This window comes from Coregonus lavaretus, assembly GCF_964263955.1.
Source record: "Coregonus lavaretus genome assembly, chromosome: 15".
Taxonomy (NCBI): Eukaryota; Metazoa; Chordata; class Actinopteri; order Salmoniformes; family Salmonidae; genus Coregonus; species Coregonus lavaretus.
Genome location: NC_140002.1, coordinates 17,400,194 through 17,424,882, shown reverse-complemented (window position 1 = coordinate 17,424,882; position 24,689 = coordinate 17,400,194). Strand labels below are relative to the sequence as shown.

The following is a 24,689-nucleotide window of genomic DNA, read 5'->3' as shown; positions in this document are numbered from 1 at the left end:
TGATGACACCCTGCTGCCCCCAGTCCGCCTGGCCTTGCTGCTATTCCAGTTTCAACTGTTCTGCCTGCGGCTACGAAACCCCTACCTGTCCCAGACCTGCTGTTTTCAACTCTAAATGATCGGCTATGAAAAGCCAACTGAGAGACCTGAGCCCTAGGACCATACGTCGGGACTACCGGCCGTGGTGACTCCTTGCTATCCCCAGTCCGCCTGGCCTTGCTGCTATTCCAGTTTAAACTGTTCTGCCTGCGGTTATGGAACCCCTACCTGTCCCAGACCTGCTGTTTTAAACTCTAATGATCGGCTATGAAAAGCCAACTGAGATTTATTCCTGATTATTATTTGACCATGCTTGTCACTTATGAACATTTTTGAACATCTTGGCATGGTTCTGTTATAATCTCCACCCGGCACAGCCAGAAGAGGACTGGCCACCCCTCATAGCCTGGTTCCTCTCTAGGTTTCTTCCTAGGTTTTGCCTTTCTAGGGAGTTTTTCCTAGCCACCGTGCTTCTACACCTGCATTACTAGCTGTTTGGGGTTTTAGGCTGGGTTTCTGTACAGCACTTCGAGATATTAGCTGATGTAAGAAGGGCTATATAAAATAAAATTGATTGATTGATTGATATTAATGTCCATGATTTTGGAATGAGATGTTCGACGAGCAGGTGTCCACATACTTTTGGTCATGTAGTGTACCTTGCGGATCTGTTTGGACAGTTTGCACATTCGGATCAAAATTATTGTTAATTAATATCATCACCCCTTTTGAGTTTCTTTGTCTATGGGAGAAGTACATTTCGCCCCCCAGTCCTTTTCCCATACAACTTCATCTAAAATTGAGTTTCTTGTAAACAATAGATATGATATTCCTTCTCTTTTAGCCAGGTAAATACTGATCGTCTTTTCTTATTATCTGCTAAGCCATTACAATTATAACTGGCTATACTTATTTCACAATTTACCATAATGAGATACAAGTTAAAATTCTATTTATCATAATATATGTTTGTAAACTTACCATTAAAAAGTACCATGATGATTGAGTGTTCATATTCCTGTACCATAATATTTGCACTGCTACTGAGTAAACCTCCAATTGTTCTCCACTATTCCACCCGCTAAAACCTCCCCCCATCCCAAGTTGGGTTGCCGTCCCCCACTATTCCCCCATGACTGGCAGACTACCCCTGTCCATCTGCATCCTAGGGCCTTAAAGAGATTGGGACCCAACCTTTGAAAGGAGCAGACCGTGCCACCTACAGAACAGAAGCAGATTAACAGCCAAAGGCATTTCCAACGCCCTCACCTCGATTATATTGTATACAGTTATTTAATTTTTTTATATATATATAAAAAATGATTGCATATCTTAATTTATTTCCACAATTAAATAATAATATGCATAATAATGTAGGTACTTCCTACAAAGGATTGTTACTTATAACCAGGACTGGCATTACAAAAATTACATTGTTGGCAAGCAATTATTTTTTTGGCAAACAATTATTGTGATTCACCCTATACCGCCCCTAACATCATTACCCCATAGCAACAGATGTGGGATACATACACACACTTTCCCACCCACTCCCCCACAAACAACCACAAGTTCAGATGTTCAACAGTTGTTCCATCCCGGAGCCCAACTCAAGAGAAGACTTGATGTGTGAATGCGTTGTAGCTGTTTGAGGAGGCATTCCAAATTGGATAAGGATGGGGAGATTTGATTAACCAATGTCTAGTCCTAGCTGATGGAGCTCGGATACCCCCCTTTCCCCCGAAACAAACACACTTTTCCAATCACACAAACACACACTCCATCTTCCACCACAGCCACACTCCCCCCTACATATACAACCGCACATCCCCCCATCCTGTGCCTTCTATGTCCTCTGTTTACTGTGGTTTTATCTCTACCATGTTGATTCCTGCCTCATTTTGGGCTTTTCTGTCCTTTCTTCTAATGCTGTCTTTTATCTATAAATAGAAAGTGAAATACAAATTATTTTACAACATTCCCTATCTTGAATGGTATATTGTATTTGAAGTTTATTTATTTATTAATTGTTGTATTGTATTATATTCCTGTTTTTTATTACAACCCCTACCATGGATAGTCTTGGATGTTGGGTATTATCAAGTATTGATGGCTAGCTTCCCTTGCACTCAAGTTTTTTCTGTCCCTGCGGTGGGTTACCGCAGCTTGTTTGACACTATTTCAGGAACTTCTGTTATGCCATCGCAGGGCATCATAATTCCAGGAGCACAATAACGCGGGCAACACAATAACTAATACTCTCTCTGTGAGGGTCTACAATTAGATTACATTAACAGGTTGAGAGTTCCAGATTCATTGTGTATGTGCGTCAGGGCGGGATTTTATTTCAGAGTACTTCCATGACTCTCAAATGTTACTGCGTGCCGTGACTGCACAAGGACAATGAACAAACACAAACAATTCTGTAAGTGGTGGAATGGTATACACATTTCACAACAACAATGCATCACAAAACTCAGATCATGTATAGAAGGGGTCTCAAACCCGGGAGTCTATTCAATGTGTCCCGCAGTTATACAGCACATGTTTAGGGTGGTGGGGGATAGGGGATGGAACAGTAATGAGCCCGATCATCACTTTACTTCTTGAAGAAGACGTTGTCGTCCTCCCAGAACCAGGTGTAGGTGAGGTTGCCAGGGTAGGCCTCGGCCAGGCAGTCCAGCTTGGCGGCCTGGGATATGTTCACCGTCAGGTTCTGGGGAGGGGACACGATGAATGGTGGCCCTGGAGCGACACATAGCACAAAACAACGGCAATTAGTTACTTTAACTTTTTATATGCGTACTCAAACACATTAAACAGGAGAAGATATGAGAAAAAATTTACAGAATAGAAGTAGACTACATCGAAAGTACATGCAAAGGTGTGATATGGAAAAACCAAAGCAGGGTTGTATGAAAACCTCACCTGATTGGTAGGTAATTTCACTTTCAAATTTTAATTATAAACAAACTAAAAAATATCCTATTTGAACATAATGGCCAATTTCTTATTCAGCAGAAATAAGGTGGTATCCCTGTGTGTTTAGCTTGGGCAGGTAAATACATAAAATGGCCACAGGGGGCGTAGGTCCGTGTGTGTGTTTGTGTGACAACGAGGAGGCTTCCCACCGATATCACTTTACCTCCCACCTGACCACGTCACATCATATTGGCACACAGGCTGTAGAGGAGGAAGGATTAGCCTGCACACCCAGTAAATCAAAATTGTACGCACATCCAGACCGGCAGGTACCAAAACTACTCTAATGAAATAAAGAATTAGATACCTGCACACTGATGAATGCTCCCGCTGTTTTATTTTATTGAGCAACCACAATATCTATTATTTACCCCCAGTAGCTCTCCCAGTAGTGTTGACTAGCCACCCCCGTCCTCAATGCACCAAAAAGTACAAGTCTGGGTCTGTGTGGATTACACAAGTGCAGATAGATTTAATGCCTAAGTCTTCCCTTGTGGCTGAGCTAAAGCAAGCTCCTACTCTTTGCATGTCCCCCCAGTTCCTCTCCAAAGTCTAATGTTGCCTGCAGGTCCCCCGTGTCGTTCTTGTCTCTGTTGAAAGGCCTGCTATGAGAGGAGGAGACTGCCGCTCCCATAGAGATCCTATTAAATTACTAGAGGGGCTATGTCATAAACCCTCAAAGTTCCAGAATGGGGTGAATATGGCAGCCATATTGGTCAGGGAAAAATCCAAACAAGTCTAATTGGAATGAATGGCACAATCCTGATTTTACTTATGCAAGAAAATTACTGTCAACCTAAAATATTGTCATAAAATTATGAATATAGTTTATACAGGTTTTATACAAATGTTCTGTAAATAGCCTCTAAAAAATAGACTGAGTGTTCAAAACATTAGGAACACCTGCCTAATATTGAGTTGCACCCCCTTTTGTCCACAGAACAGCCTTAATTCGTCGGGACATGGACTCTACAAGGTGTCGAAAGCATTCCACAGGGATGCTGGCCCATGTTGACTCCAATGCCTCCCACAGTTGTGTCAAGTTGGCTAGATGTCATTTGGGTGGTGGACCATTCTTGATACACACGGGAAACTGTTGAGCATGAAAAACCCAGCAGCGTTGCAGTTCTTCAAACACTCAAACCGGTGCGCCTGGCACCTACTACCATACCCTGTTCAAAGGCACTTTAATATTTGGTCTTGCCCATTCACGCTCTGAATGGCACACATACACAATCAATGTCTCAAGGCTTAAAGCTTATTTCTCCAAAATGTTGTGCACAAATTTGTTTACATCCCTGTTAGTGAGCATTTCTCCTTTGCCAATCCACCTGACAGGTGTGGCATATCAAGAAGCTGATTAAACAGCATGATCATTACACAGGTGCACCTTGTACTGGGGACAATACAAGGCCACTCTAAAATGTGCATCCTTCGATGGCCACTGGCATGCTGGAGAAGTGTGCTCTTAACGGATGAATCCCGGTTTCAACTGTAGCCGGCAGATGGCAGACATGGCGTCATGTGGCGAGTGGTTTGCTGATGTCAACTTTGTGAACAGAGTGCCCCTTGGTGGCGATGGGGTTACGGTATTGGCAGGCATAAGCTACGGACAACAAACACAATTGCATTTTATCGATGGCAATGTAAGTGCACAGAGATACCGTGACGAGATCCTGAGGTCCATTGTCGTGCCATTCATCCGCCGCCATCACCTCATGTTTCAGCATGATAATGCACAGCCCCATGTAACAAGGATCTGTACACAATTCCTGGAAGCTGAAAATGTCCCGGTTCTTCCATGGCCTGCATATTCACCAGATATGTCACCCACTGAGCATGTTTGGGATGCTCTGGATCGACCTGTACGACAGCGTGTTCCAGTGCCCGCCAATATCCAGCAACTTCGCACTGCCATTGAAGAGGAGTGGGACAACATTCCACAGGCCACAATCAACAGCCTGATCAACTCAATGCGAGGAGATGTGTCGCGCTGCATGAGGCAAATGGTGGTCACATCAGATACTGACTGGTTTTCTGATTCACGCCCCTACCTTTTTTTAAAGGTATCTGTGACCAACAGATGCATATCTGTATTTCCAGTCATGTGAAATCCATAGATTGCATGTTGCGTTTATATTTTTGTTCAGCGTAATAACCTTACCATGCTCAAAGGGATATTCAATGTCTGCTTTAAAAAAAAAAGATTACCCATCTACCAATAGGTGCCCTTCTTTGCGAGGCATTCGAAAACCTCCCTTGTCTTTGTGGTTTAATCTGTGTTTGAAATTCACTGCCTGACTGAGGGACCTTAGTAATTGTACGTGTGGGGTACAGAGATGAGGTAGTAATTCAAGAATCATGTTAAACACTATTATTGCACACTGAGTGAGTCCATGCAACTTATTATGTGACTTGTTTAGCACATTTTTACTCCTGAATTTATTTAGGTTTGCCATAACAAAGGCGTTGAATACTTATTGACTCAAGACATTTCAGCTTTTAATTTGTCATTAGTTTGTAAACATTTCTAAAAACATAATTCCACTTTGACATTATGGGGTATTGTGTGTAGGCCAGTGACACAAAATCTCAATTTAATCCATTATAAATTCAGGCTGAACACAACAAAATGTTGTCCATCCCCCCCCAGTCCATCCCCCTCCAGTCCATCCCCCTCCAGTCCAGTGTGGGTGTGTGTGTATAGCAGGGGCACAGCTGGAAACGCTGCCCGCTGTAGATTTGCTTAGTTGATCTGGTGGCGATCGGATTCAGTGGCTTTCCAAAAGGGACACCAAATTAAAATTATCCCTACCCCCAGAGTCATCTGCCAATCAAAAACCACCACCTTTAAAACATGCATCATCAGACATCATCAGACAGACAGACAGACAGACATACAGAGAGCTTGTTAATGCTTTGATCCTCAGACATGCTCCATATGGCAGCCAATTAGCTCCTATAGTGGTAGACCTCATAGGCACACACACACACACTTGCCTACACGTCTTCATGCACATGCACATACGTACACCTGTCCACTGACACATATACCCTGCAGAGAACGAACACAAAGATACACATACTGTACATGTCGACTGATATACACACCCGCCCACTGCTGCACGTATCTATACATGCACTCACTTACATCCACACACAGACACAAGCACAAACACACAGACGTTGAGTTGTAGTGAGGCTACCTTGGACAAGCAGGCGTGTGGTGTGGACCACCTCCCCCTGGATGCTGTAGGCTCGGCAGGTATATGCCCCTCTGTCCTCGCGGCTGACCAACAGCACCGTCAGACTCCCATCAGACACCTGGGGAGGGAGAGGACACCATGAAAAATTACTGATTGAATACTGTATTTTCTGATTTTACTTCCTGGCATAGTGTACACTCAATATGGCCGCCGGTCCACTAATCACGGAACATTGACTTGAATTGGGATTTCCATTCTAGAAGAGATTCTATGACGGTCATTGGACACTCACATTCACTTATACATTTTGGATCACTATCTGTACAACAATAAAGCACTGAAATTGGCACAAAATAATCCCTCATACCAACCAATATTATGGTGGGAATTATTGTGTAACCCTTTTATTGTCCCAATAACCCAGCAAACATGTGCACATTGGCACGATGTGGACAAAAATATTGGCCCCATGTAGGCTGCCAACATTGGGCCAATGCACCTTTTCTATTTATTTAATATTCATTTATTGATTACAATTTAATTAAATAAATAAATTGCATAATTTCCAAGCTTTAAAGGTGTTTAGGGAACATAATACATTGTATCAGACAGACAACCAAGTTGTTACTATCAAACATATACAAGTAACTGCCAAAATAAAGGAAACCCTTAATAGGGCATTGGGCCACCACGAGCCGCCAGGACAGCTTCAATGCGCCTTCGCATATATTCTACAAGTGTCTGGAACTCTATTCGAGGGATGTGACACCATTCTTCCACAAGAAATTCCATAATTTGGTGTTTTGTTGGTGTGGGTTGAAAACGCTGTCTCAGGCACCGCTCCAGAATCTCCCATAAGTGGTCATATGGGTTGAAATCTGGTGACTGAGACACACACACACACACTTTAAACCCCCTATGCTCCTTTGAGAGCCCTATTTCAAAGTTGTCTTCTAGCCATGGTAGGCAAAATAATGGGCAACTGGGCATTTCTATACATGACCCTAAACATGATGATATGTTAATTGCTTGATTAACTCAGGAACCACACCTGTGTGGAAGCACCTGCTTTCAATATACTTTGTATCCCTCATTTACTCAAGTCTTTCCTTTATTTTGGCCGCTGTTACCTGTATTTTTACAAGAGAAAATGTCAAGATTCTCATATGTCACATTCACTTTTTAAAGACTTCATCATTGGCAGTGTACAAGATAAAGAAAAAATTGGCATTATACAACAGAACACTTTAAGGGATAGTTCATCAAAATGACATATTGGTTTCCTTACCCTGTAAGCAGTCTATGGACAAAATATTCTAAATGAGCCCCCGCCTCTAGCTGGACTTGGTGTGGGCTAGTCCATGCTGGGCTTGTTGTGGGCTGGCCCGTGTCGGGCTAGTATGAGCTTCATGTGGGCTGGCCCGTGTTGGGCTGGTGTGAGCTTGGAGTGGGCTAGGCCGTGTTGAGCTTGGTGTCGGCTAGCCTGTGTTGGACTTGGTGTGGGCTTTCCCGTCTTGGGCTGGCGTGGGCTATCCTGTGTTGGGCTGGTGTGGGCTGGCCCATGTTGGGCTTTTGTTGGCTAGCCTGTGTTGCTCTGGTGTAGGCTAGCCTGTGTTGGGCTGGTGTGGGTTTGGTGTGGGCTAGCCCATTGGGCTTGGAGTGGGCTGGTCCGTGTTGGGCTGGTGTGGGCTAGCCTGTGTTGGGCTGGTGTAGGCTAGCCCCTGTGGGCTGATGTGGGATTGGTGTGGGCTAGCCTGTGTTGAGCTGGTGTGGGCTAGCCTGTTTTGGACTGATGTGGGATTGGTGTGGGCTAGCATGTGTTGGGCTGGTGTGGGCTAGCCCGTGCCCACCTTGCCCACCGAATACTCACATGGGGCCAATGGTGTCATATTTGCTGGGAATAACCACTGGACTGGGCATTTAACCAGTTTTATCAATACATCATATAATACATAATTTCTTATGAGTGTAACTATTAGCGTTATCGTTTTATATGTATACATGTATGTTTATGAATGTACCAATTAGCACTACTTGCCTAGCCCCTTGTGGGATAAATATAGTAGAACTGACACATACAGCCTATAACAGAAAGACTGTAAATGACACATTACTCAAGCACTACATAAACCACGGCTGCCACATAGTGCTGTCACTGTGAGAAATGAATCCTCTCTCTCTCGTTCCCCAGGAGACAGGATGGGACACGACTTGACAAGAAACAACGTGGAGGAGATCACGTCACACTGCACTACTTCCATAGTGGTGCCACACACAACCTGAGCAGAAAGCTAATGTTCAGTCAATCTCACAGTTATTTGTGTTATGTATAGACAGTGATTTTTACAAAGTCATTCACTCAATAGAGCCAGAGTCATTGATTCTCACATTCTCCCCCATATCTAACGGATCAATTAAAGGCCAAGTACAGTGGTCTTGCTCTCCATATGAAATCATTTCTGGATAGCAAAAATAGTTCACCTGGGTAATCACCCTCAGATTGAAGTTTGTCAGAAGTTTTTCTACCTTAAAAGTTGAGTCTCAATTCCACGCTGTGTCTGTTCTCAGCTCCAAATCAGCCCCTAATTAAGGTGAGGATAAAAAACAGGAGACACCGGGCCCTCGAAGACAAAAAGTGTTTGTGTGTGGGTGCGTGCGCAGGCGTGTGTGTTGAGGACTTAAAATGCTCCATTCAAATTTGGAGGGGCACCGTTAGTCTTAACACTGACCTGCGAGGCTGACCTGCAAAGTTGAATGTCCCCATAAGTAGGGTATTCTCATAGGTTTTCAATAGGAGTGTTCTAATGGGTTTTCAAGAGGAGTGTACTGTTGCATTGCTTCACTTGGTGTAATTCGCAGGCGTGAGAGCCAATCATCATTCAGACAGGAGTCAATCAATTACTGGCTTTATTTTGATTGGATTATAAACTGTCTGAGAGGTTCTGACACACCCACAGAAACTAGCTGTTACCCAAAGCTAAACATTAAAACATATTTTGCGTCCTCAATGATTTGGAATGAGTGTACAATTTTACCTGCCAGTGAAATTGAGTGAATGCATGACCTGATAATCATAGGCTCATTGTCCTTGATTACAGAGAATACTGGATGTTCCTTTAAGAACATCTTGTAATGGCTGACATGCAAAATTCAACAAAGACACTGGAGCTGAGGGGTTTCAAGGATGACACTATCTTCCAGCTGCCTCACTTTATGGTGGACATAAAACAAGAGACAGAGTAAGAGAAGTCGTGAGAGTACCTCTTAAGGATCTGACCCTTTTTTTTACCCTTTTTTTCAATTTTCGCCTAAAATGACTGCCGCAATTTAGATTTTGGCAACTAGATGGAAGCAGTGTGTGTGCAAAGTGTCAGATTGATCCAGTGAAGCATTGCAAAACTGGACTATTTTGTATCAAGTCTGCCCAAATGTGCCGAATTGGTCAATTGATACATTATCAAGTACATAACTATAGAGAACATACAAAAATTATATGGTAATACAAAATGTACGTTTACACACTCCCAGGAATGTCATACATGATGGATCATTAGCTTATACACTAACTTTCACACATCTAGATGGCCGGGCGGGGTGGGTGTGGAGCCAGAGACAGCAGGGGTTCAAACTGTAGGACCCAGTTCCTACATTTGAATATAAGAATGGATTTTATCAAACAAAACTATGCTACATTTAATCTCTGGGAGGGACCCTTAGGATGACAAATCCGAGCAAGATTACTGAATGTAAGTACATTATTTACCTTCAGAGGTGAATGTATCAAACCAGTTGCCGTGATAAGTTTTTTGTTGTTGTGCACTCTCCTCAAACAACACCATGGTATTTTTTCACAGTAATAGCTACTGTAAATTGGACAGTGCAGTTAGATTAACAATAATTTAAGCTTTCTGCATTGTTGGTTAAGGGCTTGTAAGCATTTCACGGTAAGGTCTACACCTGTTGTACTCGGTGCATGTGACAAATACATAGCAACCCTAGATTTGTGTCGGGACTATATCTTGTGGAAGGATAAAATAGTATGAATAAATTCACCAAAATAATATTTTTAATTAAAATATGTCAATCATTATTTGAATATGTTGGTAACCCGTTGTATAAAAGTTAGAATGCCCTCGAAGCCGGTGTTTGGAGGATATATTGGCACGGTTTGCCGGCCCTTGACTTTGTCTCGGGCCTAACAACACCCGTGCCAATATATCCTCCAAACACCGGCAAAGGGTGGCAATTTGAAGAATCTCAAATATAAAATGTATTTTGATTTGTTTAACACTTTTTTGTTTACTACATGATTACATATGTGTTATTTCATAGTTTTGATGTCTTCACTATTATTCTACAATGTAGAAAATAGTAAAAAATAAAGAAAAACCATTGAATGAGTAGCTGTGTCCAAACTTTTGACTGGTTGTGTAAGTCATGACTGAGACTGGACCATCATTTTTCTTTCACTTTGAAAATGTGAAGTAGGTTGTGGGTCAGTAGGAAAATGTTTCAGTTTAATTCCTTTTTAGATGTACTGTAGTTTTAAGGCAGCAAAATGTGACAACTGTGCAGGGGTGTGTAGACTTTCTCTAGCGACTGTATATACAGTGAGGGAAAAAAGTATTTGATCCCCTGCTGATTTTGTACGTTTGCCCACTGACAAAGAAATGCTCAGTCTATCATTTTAATGGTAGGTTTATTTGAACAGTGAGAGACAGAATAACAACAAAAAAATCCAGAAAAATGCATGTCAAAATTTTTATACATTTATTTGCATTTTAATGAGGGAAATAAGTATTTGACCCCCTCTCAATCAGAAAGATTTCTGGCTCCCAGGTGTCTTTTATACAGGTAACAAGCTGAGATTAGGAGCACACTCTTAAAGGGAGTGCTCCTAATCTCAGTTTGTTACCTGTATAAAAGACACCTGTCCACAGAAGCAATCAATCAATCAGATTCCAAACTCTCCACCATGGCCAAGACCAAAGAGCTCTCCAAGGATGTCAGGGACAAGATGGTAGACCTACACAAGGCTGGAATGGGCTACAAGATCATCGCCAAACAGCTTGGAGAGAAGGTGACAACAGTTGGTGCGATTATTCGCAAATGGAAGAAACACAAAATAACTGTCAATCTCCCTCGGCCTGGGGCTCCATGCAAGATCTCACCTCGTGGAGTTGCAATGATCATGAGAACGGTGAGGAATCAGCCCAGAACTACTCGGGAGGATCTTGTCAATGATCCCAAGGCAGCTGGGACCATAGTCACCAAGAAAACAATTGGTAACACACTATGCCGTGAAGGACTGAAATCCTGCAGTGCCCGCAAGGTCCCCCTGCTCAAGAAAGCACATATACAGGGCCGTCTGAAGTTTGCCAATGAACATCTGAATGATTCAGAGGAGAACTGGGTGAAAGTGTTGTGGTCAGATGAGACCAAAATTGAGCTCTTTGGCATCAACTCAACTCGCCGTGTTTGGAGGAGGAGGAATGCTGCCTATGACCCCAAGAACACCATCCCCACCATCAAACATGGAGGTGGAAACATTATGCTTTGTCTGCTAAGGGGACAGGACAACTTCACACCGCATCAAAGGGACGATGGACGGGGCCATGTACCGTCAAATCTTGGGTGAGAACCTCCTTCCCTCAGCCAGGGCATTGAAAATGGGTCGTGGATGGGTATTCCAGCATGACAATGACCCAAAACACACGGCCAAGGCAACAAAGGAGTGGCTCAAGAAGAAGCACATTAAGGTCCTGGAGTGGCCTAGCCAGTCTCCAGACCTTAATCCCATAGAAAAGCTGTGGAGGGAGCTGAAGGTTCGAGTTACCAAACGTCAGGCTGGAAACCTTAATGACTTGGAGAAGATCTGCAAAGAGGAGTGGAACAAAATCCCTCCTGAGATGTGTGCAAACCTGGTGGCCAACTACAAGAAACATCTGACCTCTGAGATTGCCAACAAGGGTTTTGCCACCAAGTACTGAGTCATGTTTTGCAGAGGGGTCAAATACTTATTTCCCTCATTAAAATGCAAATCAATTTATAACGTTTTTGACATGCGTTTTTCTGGATTTTTTGGGGGTTATTCTGTCTCTCACTGTTCAAATAAACCTACCATTAAAATTATAGACTGATCATTTCTTTGTCAGTGGGCAAATGTACAAAATCAGCAGGGGATCAAATACTTTTTTCCCTCACTGTAGGATCTATAGGATTATCCAATCAGGTGTGAGCATTTCATGTATAGCTGGGTCAGCTTCAACCCCCACCTGGCTCCCTAGTCTTTGACTTATACTCTTTTAATACAATGTTGCCCCATTCCAAAACGACCCCATGGCTTGCACACTACCACAAGGCACTTTGTGGTACTGTAAATCTGACAGGATTGGATGGGTGGTGGGTGTAAGTAATTTGGCACAGAAGGGTGGATGAAATGGAAAAAGAGGATGAAAGAGTGGAAAGGGAGGATGGCTATGTAGCCCTGGGGGTCTTACAACTGGGAAGTGTGTGCAAATGCGTGTAAGCAATAGGTGTTGGATACTTTGCTTGCACCAGTCCAGTGTGATCATCACTTGATGTTCTGGGGTTTTCAGATCAAAGTGGAGCTGCTGGTACAAGGACAGAGCGGGAAATAAAGGCCAGATTACCCACGCCTCAATGCCCCCCCGTTCTCTCTCTCTCTCTCTCTCTCTCTCTCTCTCTCTCTCTCTCTCTCTCTCTCTCTCTCTCTCTCTCTCTCTCTCTCTCTCTCTCTCTCTCTCTCAATTCAATTTCAATTCAATTTCAATTTAAGGGCTTTATTGGCATGGGAAACGTATGTTAACATTGCCAAAGCAAGTGAAGTAGATAGTAAACAAAAGTGAAATAAACAATAAATATTAACAGTAAACATTACACTCAGAAGTTCCAAAAGAATAAAGACATTTCAAATGTCATATTATGTATATATACAGTGTTGTAACAATGTGCAAATAGTTAAAGTACAAATGGGAAAATAAATGAACATAAATATGGGTTGTATTTACAATGGTGTTTGTTCTTCACTGGTTGCCCTTTTCTTGTGGCAACAGGTCACAAATCTTGCAGCTGTGATGGCACACTGTGGTTTTTCACCCAGTAGATAAGGGAGTTTATCAAAATTGGATTTGTTTTCGAATTCTTTGTGGATCGCTGTAATCTGAGGGAAATATGTGTCTCTAATATGGTCTCTCTCTCTCTCTCTCTCTCTCTCTCTCTCTCTCTCTCTCTCTCTCTCTCTCTCTCTCTCTCTCTCTCTCTCTCTCTCTCGTGCTCTCACACACAAACACACTTTTACTCTCTTTCTCTTTTCTCTGTGTGTGTGTGTATGTGTCTCAGGGAGAGGAGGAGATGGATAGCAGCTGAAAAGAACACACACACACTCACACACAAACACTCAGACACACAAACACACAGACACACAAACACACCCACACAAGAGCACTCCTCCACTCCTCTCCCTCAAAAGTCAATAGAACAAACACTGTATGATCATCTGTCACAAACCAGTGTTAATTCGTTCAGCTCTCCACCCTGATACATATCTGATGCAGCGCCAGGGAGGGCAAAGTCCATTTTCTCATCATTTACACTTCAAACTTAATGTTACATAACACTGACACATTCGGCGATGCCTGCTACAGTGTCATGTAGTTACAGTTCCTCCAGTATTCCGTGATTGTTAAATGTTTTGCTAAATCAACAATTCCCCACAAATTATGCGAGGGCTTGCACATTTGACCAATCACTGCACTATTTCCGCATAAAACAGTCAAATCATCTAAATGTTATTGCATAAAAATGACCCATCACCGCAGTACAAAAAGAGGGCTCACAATTTCAACCAATCACTGCACATTTACCACATAATATGCGCACGACTCCAACACCATCATTTAGTTTGCTGACAACACGACAGTGGTAGGCCTGATCACCGACGACAATGAGACAGCCTATAGAGAGGCAGTGTAGTGCCAGGTCAAAAACCTGTCCCTCAACATCAGCAAGACAAAGGAGCTGATCGTGGACTACAGGAAACGGAGGGCCGAGCACGCCCCCATCCACATCGATGGGGCTTTAGTGGAGCGGGTCGAGAGCTTCAAGAACCTCGGTGTCCATATCACTAAGGAATTCATATTGTCCACACACACCAACACAGTCATGAAGACTTGGCATGGGCCCTCAGATCCTCAAAGTTCTACAGCTGCACCATTGAGAGCATCTTGACTGGCTGCATCATTGCTTGGTATGGCAACTGCTTGGCATCCGACCGCAAGGCGGTACAGAGGGTAGTGTGTACGGCAAGGTACATCACTGGGGCCGAGCTCCCTGCCATGAAGGGCCTCTATGCCAGGCGGTGTCAGAGGAAGGCCCTAAATAATTTCAAAGACTTCTCTCTGCTACCGAATGGCAAGCGGTACCGATGCACCAAGTCTGGAATCAACAGGACCCTGAACAGCTTCTACCCCCAAGCCATAACACTGCTAAATAGTTAACCAAATAGCTACCTGGACTATCTGCATTGACCCCCTTTTGCACTAACTCTTTTGACTCATCACATTCGCTGCTGCTACTGCTTATTATCTATCCTGTTGCCTAGTCACTCTACCCTACCTATACAGTACATTCAGTCTCTACCTCAATTACCTCGTACACCTGCACATCAACTTGGTACTGGTACCCCGTGTATATAGCCAAGTTATCGTTACTCATTGTGTATTTATTCCTTGTGTTATTATTTTTAGATTATTTGTCTATTCCTCTCTCTGCATTGTTGGGAAGGGCCTGTAAGGAAGCATTTCACTGTTAGTCTACACCTGTTGTTTATGAAGCATGTGACAAATCAAATTTGATTTGATACTGTGAATACGACGCAAAACTCCCTAATGCTCGAAAAAGCCAGATACCATTTCTATCTGAAATTAATGCATGGCCAGTTGTAAATGGAATGGAATGGGATAGAAAGTCTCCAGATAACTAGCAGACTATGCAATCCCATGAATAGAGCCATAGAGTAGACAACAGATGGGGCAGGTCAAATGTAATGTTTACCAGTAATCTATCTTCTAACATTATTGCCACATATAACGCGAACCGCTCCTGCACTTGCGCAACAGTTTGGATGATGTAGCCAATGTTGTCCTTTCTAGCATGGTCCTCCCAACTGAGCTTAGTAGAACTACTTATAGACTTCATTGGGCCATCATCACGTGAATATCTAGTAGGTGGGGCAAACACAGGAAGTGGTGACGTGGGGGTCCTACCTTGTACTTGTTGCTGTCCTCCACGGGCTCGCCCTCCCGGAGCCAGTTGATGGAGGGCTTGGGGTTGCCGGAAGCAACGCAGCTCAGGGTGATGCTGCCGCCTTCCTTGGCCTCAACGTACAGTGGCGGCGTGTCCGTGAAATTGGGGGGAGCTGTAAAGAGGACAATAAAAATAAATGGTGAGAGAAATGTTATTTCCAAATATCAAAAGGGAAATATCTCTAATGTTCCAATGTTAGATGTGTTGCTGGGAGAGGCGCAAAATCAAGTGAATATTTACAGACTTTGCTTGGACGATGTAATCATTACCACACACAAGTAATGAATACATCGTAGTAGTGTTTTATGATCTTTTTACTGTATATGTGTATGTACTGTACTATGTGAGTAAGCTCCAACAAACATTTCCATTGTATACATTACTGTTAATACCTGCAAATGGCAAATAAATTAATTGAAATTTAAGCTTGGACCAAAATATCGCCTGTATTTAACGTAATAGCCTGAACCCTGGTAACATTTTATATTAACGTTTAGTAATAAATCATTTATAAAGGCATTTACAAACAGTTTGCACACCATTTATTAATCATTACTCCCACATGAACAAAGGATCCCAATTTCAAACTCTCATAAAAAGATGGGATCTTATGCAGTTTCTTGCCATAGCCTTCTGTGACTTTAAATAATATTTATCTCAAAGCTATGATTCCTGAAAAATGTGCCCGGAGATTTGGTCAACTCCATAATTTTCCATATTTTACAAATGTTTGTACTGAGTTTTTATTTTTAGAGGGGAAAATGTGTCTGTTTTAGAGTATATGTTGTCAACTCTGTCAGTGGCTTGTCAACTCCGTCACTGATGGCTATCCCCCTAAAGATAGATTTCTTTGTCAATTTTATGCAACAATATTTTAATCACTGTTCTACAATACATGCTTAAACTATTGATGTATTTGCTGTGCAAGACCTAAGGAATAATGTTTGCTTTATAAAGGATATTTTATGTTCGAATCTTGAAAAACATGCCAAAATGCTAACTGGTGCATTATATAGTGCTATAAAAGTTTGGGGATTTGAATTACATATTTAAATAATCTCATGTATGAATGAAACAATCAAGACCTTTAAACCTGTTAAACTCCGAGTGGTTGTTTTTGGCCTGGTACCGGGTCCGGCGAGTTTGACCAACCGTTTTTTTGTTGTCCGAAAATAGAATGTGACATACCGTTTGAAAGATACAGTTCTTGTCTTTTTGGAAATTGAACTCAAATCTTACTGCTGGCAATGTCATAAGAATCCCCCCCCCTCATAAATCATGAGCTATGATCATATTCATAGTGTATGCAATTTAGGTCAAGTCACCAAAAGTATGCATGGAAAGTGTACACCCTGATGGTCATTGTAAAGCAATGCATTTCCTTCTTCATCCACATTATCTTGTATGCCTCCTCCACATGCGCCTTTGATCTAGCTCATCGTTTACAATAGGAAAAGATAATGGGAAAATAAGTTTGAAATTTCCTCACCTGTCTGTGTCCTTTTGGAACAGTAATTAGTGACAGATTTTATTTCAGTAATTGGTTACATTTTATTTCAGACTTTCAAATCTCTTATTGGGGGAAAAGTTAAGATTGTCCCGAAAATATCTGGGGCCTCAAACATAGTTAAATATTTACAGAAAAACAGTCACAAAGTGTACTGCACTCTCCTACAGAAAGACTGCAGTGATCACTAGACGAGAGGCTACCTCTATGGGATTGAATGTAGTGTACTTCAGGGCCTGACACTAGTCAACACCTTAGTCCAATAATGCATGTGCTAATTAGAGGAAAAACAAAAAGAAATGGAGAAACTTATTCAAGAAAGATCAAGTGTAATATATTATGAAAATGAAGCAAACTGGATGGAATATGGGGGAAAATGCACAAAATTCTTTTTTAATTTTCAACATAGGAATGCTACCAAAAACAACTTAATGGAACTGGTTACAATTGACGAAGTCACCCATAATTCACCAAATTATATTTTGAAGGAAGAAACAAAGTACTTTAAGCATATGTTTTCTTTTCAGTCGCCTCCATCTCCTCTAACTGAATCTAATTGTAGAGATTTTTTTTCTATTGATAATGTCAAATTAACAGCCACACAGAAAGACTCATGTGAAGGTGAAATTACAGAGGAGGAACTTCTGGATGCAATTAAATACTTTAAGTCTGGGAAAACTCCAGGGTTGGATGGCATACCAGTCGAGGTATACCAAACCTTTTTTGATATACTAAGAGGACCGTTATTAGCATGTTTTAACCACTCCTATGTAAATGGTAGATTATCTGACACTCAAGAAGAAGGTCTGATCTCATTATTACTGAAACAGGATACAAGTGGAAAATATAAAGATCCAGTCCATTTACAAAATTGGAGGTCCCTTACACTTCAGTGTTGTGATGCAAAAATCCTAGCAAAATGTATAGCGCATAGAATTAAAAAGGTATTGTCTGATATTATTCATTCTAATCAGACAGGTTTTTTACATGGAAGATACATTGGAGATAATATAAGGCAAGTATTGGAAACAATAGAACACTATGGAAAATATGGGAAACCAGGCCTGCTATTCATAGCAGACTTCGAAAAGGCATTTGATAAAGTTTGACTGGGGTTTATATATAAATGCCTGGAGCATTTCAATTTTGGAGAATCTCTTATAAAATGGGTCAAAATCATGTATAGTAACCCTAGGTGTAAAATAGTAAATAATGGCTATTTCTCCGAAAGTTTTAAACTGTCAAGAGGAGTGAAACAAGGTTGTCCACTATCGGCATATCTATTTATTGTGGCCATCGAGATGTTAGCTATTAAAATCAGATCCAATAATAATATCAGAGGATTAGAAATCCAGGGCTTAAAAACAAAGGTGTCATTGTACGCTGATGATTCATGTTTTCTTTTAAATCCACAACTAGAATCCCTCCACAGCCTCATAGAGGATCTAGATAACTTTTCTAACCTCTCTGGATTAAAACCAAATTATGACAAATGTACTATATTACGTATTGGATCACTAAAAAATACAATTTTTACATTACCATGTAGTTTACCAATAAAATGGTCTGATGGTGATGTGGATATACTCGGAATACATATCCCAAAGGAGATAAATGATCTCACTTCAATACATTTTAATAGAAAGTTAGCTAAAATAGATAAGATCTTACTACCATGGAAAGGAAAATATCTGTCAATTTGTGGAAAAATCACCCTGATTAACTTTTTAGTATTATCCCAGTTTACCTATTTGCTTATGGTCTTGCCTACGCCTAGCGAACAGTTTTTTAAATTATATGAGAAAAAAATATTCCATTTTATTTGGAACGGCAAGCCAGACAAAATTAAAAGGGCATATTTACATAATGATTATGAATTCGGAGGACAGAAATTATTAAATATTAAAGCATTAGACCTATCACTAAAGGCTTCAGTCATACAAAAGTTATACTTAAATCCGAACTGGTTCTCAAGCAAATTAGTAAGATTGTCTCACCCAATGTTCAAGAAAGGCCTTTTTCCCTTTATTCAGATTACAACAACTCATTTGCAGTTATTTGAAAAGGAAATAATCTCCCATATATCACTATTTCTAAAACAAGCCATAGAAAGTTGGTTGCAATTTCAATTTAATCCTCCAGAAACGACAGAACAAATAATGCAACAAATATTGTGGTTAAATTCAAATATACTAATTGACAAAAAACCTTTATTTTTTGACAGAATGTTTAAAAAAGGTATAATCTTCGTAAATTATATCATCGGTAGGACTGGTGGAGTTATGTTGCACATGCAGCTAACAAAAACATATGGAAATGTCTGCTCTACCCAAAATTACAACCAAATAATTGCAGCCTTACCGCAAAAGCGGAAGAGGAAAGTGGAAGGGGGAGAAAGTAAGGAACTTGTCTGTCAGCCTTGCATTAAAGAACATAATTGGTTAAGGAAAACTGTGATAAATAAAAAAGTATATCAGTTTCACTTAAGGACCAAAGGATTGACAGCCGTCCCATATAGATTGCAAAATAGTTGGGAAGAGATTTTTGACGTACCGATCCCATGGCATAGTGTTTATGAACTGACACGCAAAACGACACCGGATTCAAAAATTAGAATCTTTCAATTTAAATTATTATATAAAATTCTTGCCACCAATAGAATGTTATTTATATGGGGGATACAATCTTCCCAGCTCTGCAGATTTTGCTGTGAAGAGACAGAATCATTAGATCATTTGTTTTGGTTCTGTCCATTTGTAGCTTTTTTTTGGACACAGGTCCAGGAATGGCTAAAGGATTGCAATATTTACCTGGAGCTAACCTTGCAGATAGCACTACTGGGTGATCTGAAAAGTCATAGTCGATCGATCAATAATATAATAATACTTTTAGCAACAATGTTTATTTTTAATTCACAATCTGTAGAAGCAATGAGAATAGAAAGGTTCAGAACTTTTGTAAAACATCACAGTACGGTTGAAATATATATGGCAAATAGAAATCCTATATGGATGGTGTTAAGAGATAGATGGGAGGTATTGAATAGAGTTGAAGGATGGGACTAATAACAAATAACAACAAATAATAACAAAGATAGCTAATAATGTAAGCATACTGTGTCCATAATAAGTATATAGGTTGTATGTTGGGAGCTTTTGGGAAAGAGCACAGTTAGAAAGATATGGCATATAGAAGCAAACCGGATGGACATCATGAAAATGATCGGAGAGGTTGAGAGTAGAAGAAGTTCAGGAGCAAAAAAAAAATATATATATATATATAATATAATTATTGTAAAATTAACTGTGTCCATAAGGTGTAGATAGTAAGTATAGACCGGAAGTAGAGGCCTGGGCATTGTTGTTCACTAATTTACTCCAAGTAGGGAAAGGATGGCGGGGTTGAAAAGTAATAATAAATAAAGGGGAGTATATATATAAAAAACATGGGGGATTGGAAGTGATGCAGACAATTACATTGATAGAAGATACAATATATCTGCAATATTAAGCTGATCTACCCCCCCTCAAAAAAATAAAAAAATGAAAAAATAAAAAAATAACAATGCATGTGCTGAAACCTTCACCTGGCTTTGACTCTACTCTTTTAGACGTACCATGTGGTAACTGTCAGGCATGATGGTATCAGAGCCAAAACGGATGCCATGAGGGCTTAGCAAAAGGACAAAAAGGCATGGGAAGATGGACTCTAGGTAATTACTGCCCATTTTACCTCAATATTCTGTGGGATTCATAACATTCTGCCACCACCGTCAACACAGTGTTACAAAGATTACACATCTGTGAATGACTAACTTATGCTTTAGGCAGGCAACAACCAAGGTAGCTGTAGTATCACAGATACTAGCTATAGTATTATCCAGACAGAGCTCAATTACATTGCATCATTTGGATCCCACTGTCCCCGCGGGACTCGTGCCTCATGTTCTAATACAACCAACAGCACCTGGCCAGGCGCTAATAAAGCAGGCAATTAAGAGCGCACAGCATCTGTCCATCCACTGGCTCTCTGTATCTCCACTAGCCTGCTGCATACAAAGGTTTTGGAAAAACACCTTGGCTTTACCCCTTAGCTACAACTGGTGTTATAGTGCAGAGGTGGGCAGTGGACTATGGTGCGTGCAGGTTTTTGTTTCAGTCCAGCACTACCTCACCTATTCAAGTCTAAATGCAATGAGCAGTTGATTAGTTGGATCAGGTGTGTTAGTGCAGGTCAGTATCCACATCTCAGGTACCGAAGTAGTGGTGCACTAGTATGGCCAAACCTGAAGCTATTACAATTCTTATCCTTCTTTCTCCCTTTCCTCCTTTTCTGTGTCACATCAGGTCAGCAACCACAACACAGCCACTTGAGACAGGAACGTGTCTTGCTAATTGCTGCTGTTCATAGCCTCTCTCTTTTCTTTCTGCCTCTCTCCTGTTCTCTCTGTCGCTCCTTCAATGGTTATTTTTGACAGTATTGCACTAGTGGCGTCAGGTGGATGAGTGGAAGAGAGAAAAGTGAGCAAGACATCAGAGAGAGAGAGAGAGAGAGGAAAGAGAGCGAGAGGAGAGAGCGAGGGCAGAGAGAGAGGGGAAGAGAGGAAGAGAGGGAGCGAGGGAGAGAGGGAGAGAGAGAGAGAGATGAGCTCGATTAGACATAAACATGTACAGTGCATCCATATGCAGTAGCTACGGCTGCATCTAGGACCCTAAAAATAAACTGGAGGCCACCGGAGGTGGCCAACGTGGGAATTAAACGCTTTCGCTAATGGACGTGGCAGTGTTTCAAAGTGCACCTTTTAAATAGTCTGATGCCTTTTGCGTTAATACACCTCCACATGAAAAAGTGTTATTAGTAGTAAACAAATAGTTGTAAGTAGTAGTAGTAGTAGTATTAGTAGTAGCACTAGTAGTACAGTAGTAGTATTATACCATGGAGCAATATTTGAAAGTGGATCCTGTTTTCAAATACCTTTAAAATCTTGCCAGTTTGAAATTAATCAATTAAAAACTTGTGTAAATTAATCAATGCAACAGACACTACATCCGGCCAAACAACAGAACTAGTACTCTGAATCCTCCAAATGGTTTTAAATGGGACTATAAAGGACAGCTTTATTGTCTGGCCTAGCAGGATAACAGCTAGTTTTATAGCCTGGCCCATAGCAGGCTTTACCATCTAGGGCTGGGCAGCTGGTAGGAATCAAAGCCCCATTTGTGGAAGGAGCTCCTTTGGTGCGGATGCGTGCACATGTGTTAGTGGGTCCTGGCTAGGCATCGGGCCCCACACAGCACCTGGAGCTTCTACTAAAATAGTATTCTGGTAGAGGAGTTATAAGGCCTGATCCAAGCACAGCGAGGGGCTTTCTAAGAGCTCATTCTCCCTCTTCTCCTTCTAGTTCTTCTCTAAAGCTACATCTGAAAGCTGGGGAGAGACAAAGCACTCTTTCCAGGGTTCATACACATTTTGACAGATGGAATTTCCTGACTTTTCCATGAGTTCTCCATGACTTTTAACCAAATTTCTATGACCAACCGTTAGCGGCGTCTCTATGTACGTATAAAAAAAGTAAGTGCAATGTGGTATTGACACTGGGAGGCTGCTCTCTGATCCCATGTACCATATCCTGTCATTGAACAAGGCACTTAACCCCCCACAATGTAGAATACCTGTTAGGCAACTGTATATAACACATGTGGTCAACACTCAGTCTGGAGATCTACTGGGTATGCAGGCTTTTGATCAAGCTCCGCTCAAACACATCAGAGCCAGTTTATCAAGGTCCGGTTGACCAGCTAATTTCTAAAATGTGTTTTCTTAGAGGGGGACTGAAATAAAAACCTGCACACCCATTAGCTCTCCTGGAGGACGGTTGATCACCCTTGGTGTATAACATTGCAACATTACAACCAAATAAGTTTTATGCCTTTTGAAATAATTCACTCATTTAATATATCAAAGATCAAATGGCTATGGTAGGCTACAAATCTTTTTATTCAGCTGAAGCAAGCCCACAAATTTTCTTCAGTAGATTTACCTAATCTTGTTTCTCATGGTCTGAGAGTCTTTTAGGAGCCTTTTGGCAAACTCCAAGCGGGCTGTCATGTGCCTTTTACTGAGGAGTGGCTTCCATCTGGCCACTCTACCATAAAGGCCTGATTAGTGGAGTGCTGCAGAGATGGTTGTCCTTCTGGAAGGTTCTCCCATCTCCACAAAGGAACTCTGGAGCTCTGTCGGAATGACCATTGGGTTCTTGGTCACCTCGCTGACCAAGGCCCTTCTGCCCCGATTGCTCAGTTTGGCTGGGCGGCCAGCTCTAGGAAGAGTCTTGGTGTTTCCAAAATGACGGAGGCCACTGTGTTCTTGGGGACCTTCAATGCTGCAGAAATGTTTTGGTACCCTTCCCCAGATCTGTGCCTCGACACAATCCTGTCTCAGAGCTCTACGGACAATTCCTTCGACCTCATGGCTCTCCAATCAAGTTGTAGAAACATCTCAAGGATGATCAATGGAAATAGGATGCATCTGAGCTCAATTTCGAGTCTCATAGCAAAGGGTCTAAATACTTATGTAAATAAGGTACTGTATTTCTGTTTTTTTGTTTTAATAGATTTGCCAAAAATGCTAAAAACCTGTTTTTGCTTTGTCATTATGGGGTATTGTGTGTAGATTGATGAGGGAAAAAAATAATTTTATCCATTTTAGAATAAGGCTATAACTTAACAAAATGTGGAAAAAGTGAAGGGGTCTGAATACTTTCCGAATGCACTGTATAATAGCTTAACATTTAACTACGGGGTACAAGATATGTTTTGAATTGGCTACCTAGATATTAGTCTCCTTGAGCAATGGCCCACTCATCTCGCACACATGCAGGTGATGCGCGTTTTGTGCTAAAGTGTAATTCCGATCCTGGCTGATACAGTAAGTTGATTTTTATTTGCTTGATACAATATTTCAAAACTGGGTCTAAATAAATGACATTATCAGAATCAGATTTTATCATTTTCCAAAACTTTTCCAGGCCTGGAAAACACCATTTTAAACTCCATGACCTTTCCAGGATTTTCATGACATAGGAACCCTGTCTTTCACACACTGTGTTTTATGTCTCTCATCTGCTTGGGAAACCCTGAAGGCTCTAGTAGACCCACACACAAGTGCACACACACACTTTCATGAAAAGAGGCAAGTGTTTTAAAGATCAGCTTCACACACTTGCCCTTTATCAATGCTGGATGAGGATTGTCCCCCAGCAATTTAAATTGGGAATTTCCAAGATGGCGTAGCAGTGCGGTCGTGTTCTCTTGTGTGTCCATGTAAATAGCCTGTTTTTTTGTATTTTTTTTGTTGTATTTTACGTATATATTTCCCTATCACACTTTTCATCCTTCTACTAAATATACTTTCCTGCAACCCGCCTCACTAAATGTAGAACGGATTCTATTATTTACTCACCTTTATCTAGAATCTCCAGTTGAAACTAGCCAGCCAGCTAGCTAACTAGCTACTTGCTATTAGCCACCGTTAGCGGTTTTCACCCAGAACATCGGATTTTCTGCCGGAATAACTGAATCACTGGACCTTAACACCGAATCGCAACTAGCTAGCCGCAACCGAATGGA

At 41.3% G+C, this 24,689-nt stretch overlaps 1 protein-coding gene across 1 annotated transcript in view; it reads right to left on the bottom strand.

Moving 5' to 3' along the window:
- The window catches only part of LOC311142021 (protein turtle homolog B-like), a gene marked incomplete at both ends in the record, with an annotated part of 209,409 nt that overhangs the window by 87,493 nt on the left and 97,227 nt on the right, over positions 1-24,689 (bottom strand). The window contains 3 exons of the mRNA XM_084177567.1: positions 2,643-2,784; positions 6,228-6,345; positions 15,515-15,666. Of these exons, the coding sequence (XP_084033693.1) occupies positions 2,643-2,784; positions 6,228-6,345; positions 15,515-15,666 (412 nt within the window). The remainder of the gene's footprint in view (positions 1-2,642; positions 2,785-6,227; positions 6,346-15,514; positions 15,667-24,689) is intronic.